At 40.8% G+C, this 2500-nt stretch overlaps 1 protein-coding gene across 1 annotated transcript in view; it reads left to right on the forward strand.

Annotated features, from left to right (window-relative positions):
- Positions 1 to 2500, forward strand: part of LOC308076492 (arylsulfatase I-like) — a gene marked incomplete at its 3' end in the record, with an annotated part of 13265 nt that overhangs the window by 877 nt on the left and 9888 nt on the right. The window contains exon 2 of the mRNA XM_080416815.1: positions 2224 to 2415. Coding sequence (XP_080272941.1) covers positions 2224 to 2415 — 192 coding nt within the window. The remainder of the gene's footprint in view (positions 1 to 2223; positions 2416 to 2500) is intronic.

The following is a 2500-nucleotide window of genomic DNA, read 5'->3' on the forward strand; positions in this document are numbered from 1 at the left end:
CTTACTGTACCTGTATCTGAGAGAAGAGAGGTCTCAGTGGAGAATGAGATGCTTTAGTGTGGAACTAGGAGGAAGGAATTGAATTCAGTATGTATTAGTTTTTGTTTGTTTTTGAAATGTTTGTCTTAATCTTAAGGGGCGAGGTATTATGACCCTAGGGTCACATGTGTAGTTCCTTGTGTGTTGTCTTCCCAGTGCATGTCTTTCTCCCCTCATAGGTGTGTGTGTGTGCGTGCGTGCGTACGTGCGTGCGTGTGTGTGAGTGGTGATATAGAGCATCGCAGTTCCCGCCCACTTCCTGGTTTTTCGTGGTGCCGGAAGGAACAACTCAATGCATTTTTCCCATTGACATTTCCAAAAATATTTGTATCTATTAATTTAAGCCTCGAATCAAGCCATCATGACATGACATGAATCATGACCATAAAACGTTTGATTCTGTGATTTATTTATTTTTTGAAAACGGCAAAACAAAGGGTATTTATTAAATATAGTATATCATATAATTAAATATAAAATAAAAAAAATCACAGAAAAAAACGTTTTATGGTCATGATTCATGTCATCTCGTGATGGCTTGATTCGAGGCTTAAATTAATAGATATAAATATTTTTGGAAATGTCAATGGGAAAAATGCATTGAGTTGTTCCTTCCGGCACCACGAAAAACCAGGAAGTGGGCGGGAACTGCGATGCTCTATAGCTGATTGACTACCAGCTGGTGTGAATGGTGACTGAGTGGTGTCTGAGTGTGATTGGCTATTTACTAGGTTTAACCAGGCAGGTGATTGGCTCCTCTGTAAAGGTGTCTGTCTCCATTAGATCACATGACTTCCTGTCCAGCCTTCAACCAGTCCAGACCAGTGTGTAGTGTTAGTCAGTGTGTTTAGACTCTTGTTAACCATTAAATCAGAGAAAGTATCCGTCATATTAGGTTTTGCTACATGTCATGTCAACTACATTTAGCTGCTTGGTCATACTACAGTGTCTCACAAAAGTGTTAAAAGTAGCAGATATACAAGCTCAAAACACGTTGTTTCGCGCCGCGTTTTGAGCTTGTAGATCTGCTGCTTTTGCTATTTTTGAATTTGAATCCCGAAAGGTAACAGTTTCCACCCGACAGAGACGTTTTTCGTTAGGTTTTAGAAGGTGTTTTTTAGCCTCGGGTCTAAATGGGTTAATATGGGTTGGTGTACAGCCTTGGTAATGTAGGGGTTAATATGGTAATGTAAGGGTTAATATGGTAATGTAGGGGTTAATATGGTAATGTAAGGGGTTAATATGGTAATGTAGGGGTTAATATGGTAATGTAGGGGTTAATATGGTAATGTAAGGGGTTAATATGGGTTGGTGTACAGCCTTGGTAATGTAGGGGTTAATATGGTAACGTAGGGGTGGGTGGCCTTAACTTGTGTTATCAGTAGGTTCCTTGTTTTCATGAGGTTATATTAGGTTAGAAACCTTTATGTGTGTTCAGTTTGGTAAACTGTACTATAGGTAAGATTAGGCTTTTCTTTATGTATCTCCAGGGGCAACACCCTGAGGTAAATGACCTGTTTTATCCAACAATAAATGATGGGGTTTTGTATTTTAAACTGGTGTTTACTGAGGAAAGGAGTCCATTATGTTACACCTGGTGACCCCTAGTGGTGACCCCTATAGGCTGGGTCTTAACAGCAGAGTTTTAGTTTAGTTTCTTTAATCAGTTTTAGTGATATAGTTTAGTTTCAGTTTGTTAATGTAATATAGGTTAGTCAAGGGACAGATTTAAAGAAGAGTAGTGAACGTGTTGTGAACGTAGATCGGCTGTTTTAGTTTTTTTTAAAGAAATGTATTAGGCTTATGTATGAAATATTGAGAAAGACTGGAACTCAGGAGATTTGAGTTAGTTTTGTAAGCTGTGTGTGTGTGTGTGTGTGTGTGTGTGTGTGTGTGTGTGTGTGTGTGTGTGTGTGTGTGTGTGTGTGTGTGCGCGCGTACTTGTGTGCACGTACTTGTATTATAGGTTAGGTTTAAGGATTAGAGATAGTTATGGCTGATTTACACTTACTTGCGCACTGGTGTCATGCACAAAACATTGCTGATCGTGAGCTTGTAGATCAGCTATTTTTTGAAAAATAAAACCTTATTTTTTTCAGGTAACACTTTTCCCTCCCTTTTTTTCTTCCTCTAGTGTTTGGTTATTTGCTTGGTCTCAGTCCTAACTCTGCTTTGGGGTCACAGGTCGGCGGTTCCTCGTCCTCCTCACATCATCTTCATCATGACGGACGACCAGGGCTTCAACGACATCGGCTACCACGGCTCTGACGTGGCCACGCCCACTCTGGACAGACTGGCGGCCGAAGGCGTGAAGCTGGAGAACTATTACATCCAACCTATCTGTACCCCGTCCCGCAGCCAGTTCATCACCGGAAGGTCAGAGCTATTACATCATGTACCCCGTCATGAAGGTCAGAGCTATTACATCATGTACCCCGTCATGAAGGTCAGAGCTATTACA

Source organism: Gymnoscopelus braueri (assembly GCF_963280865.1).
Source record: "Gymnoscopelus braueri genome assembly, chromosome: 20".
NCBI lineage: Eukaryota > Metazoa > Chordata > Actinopteri > Myctophiformes > Myctophidae > Gymnoscopelus > Gymnoscopelus braueri.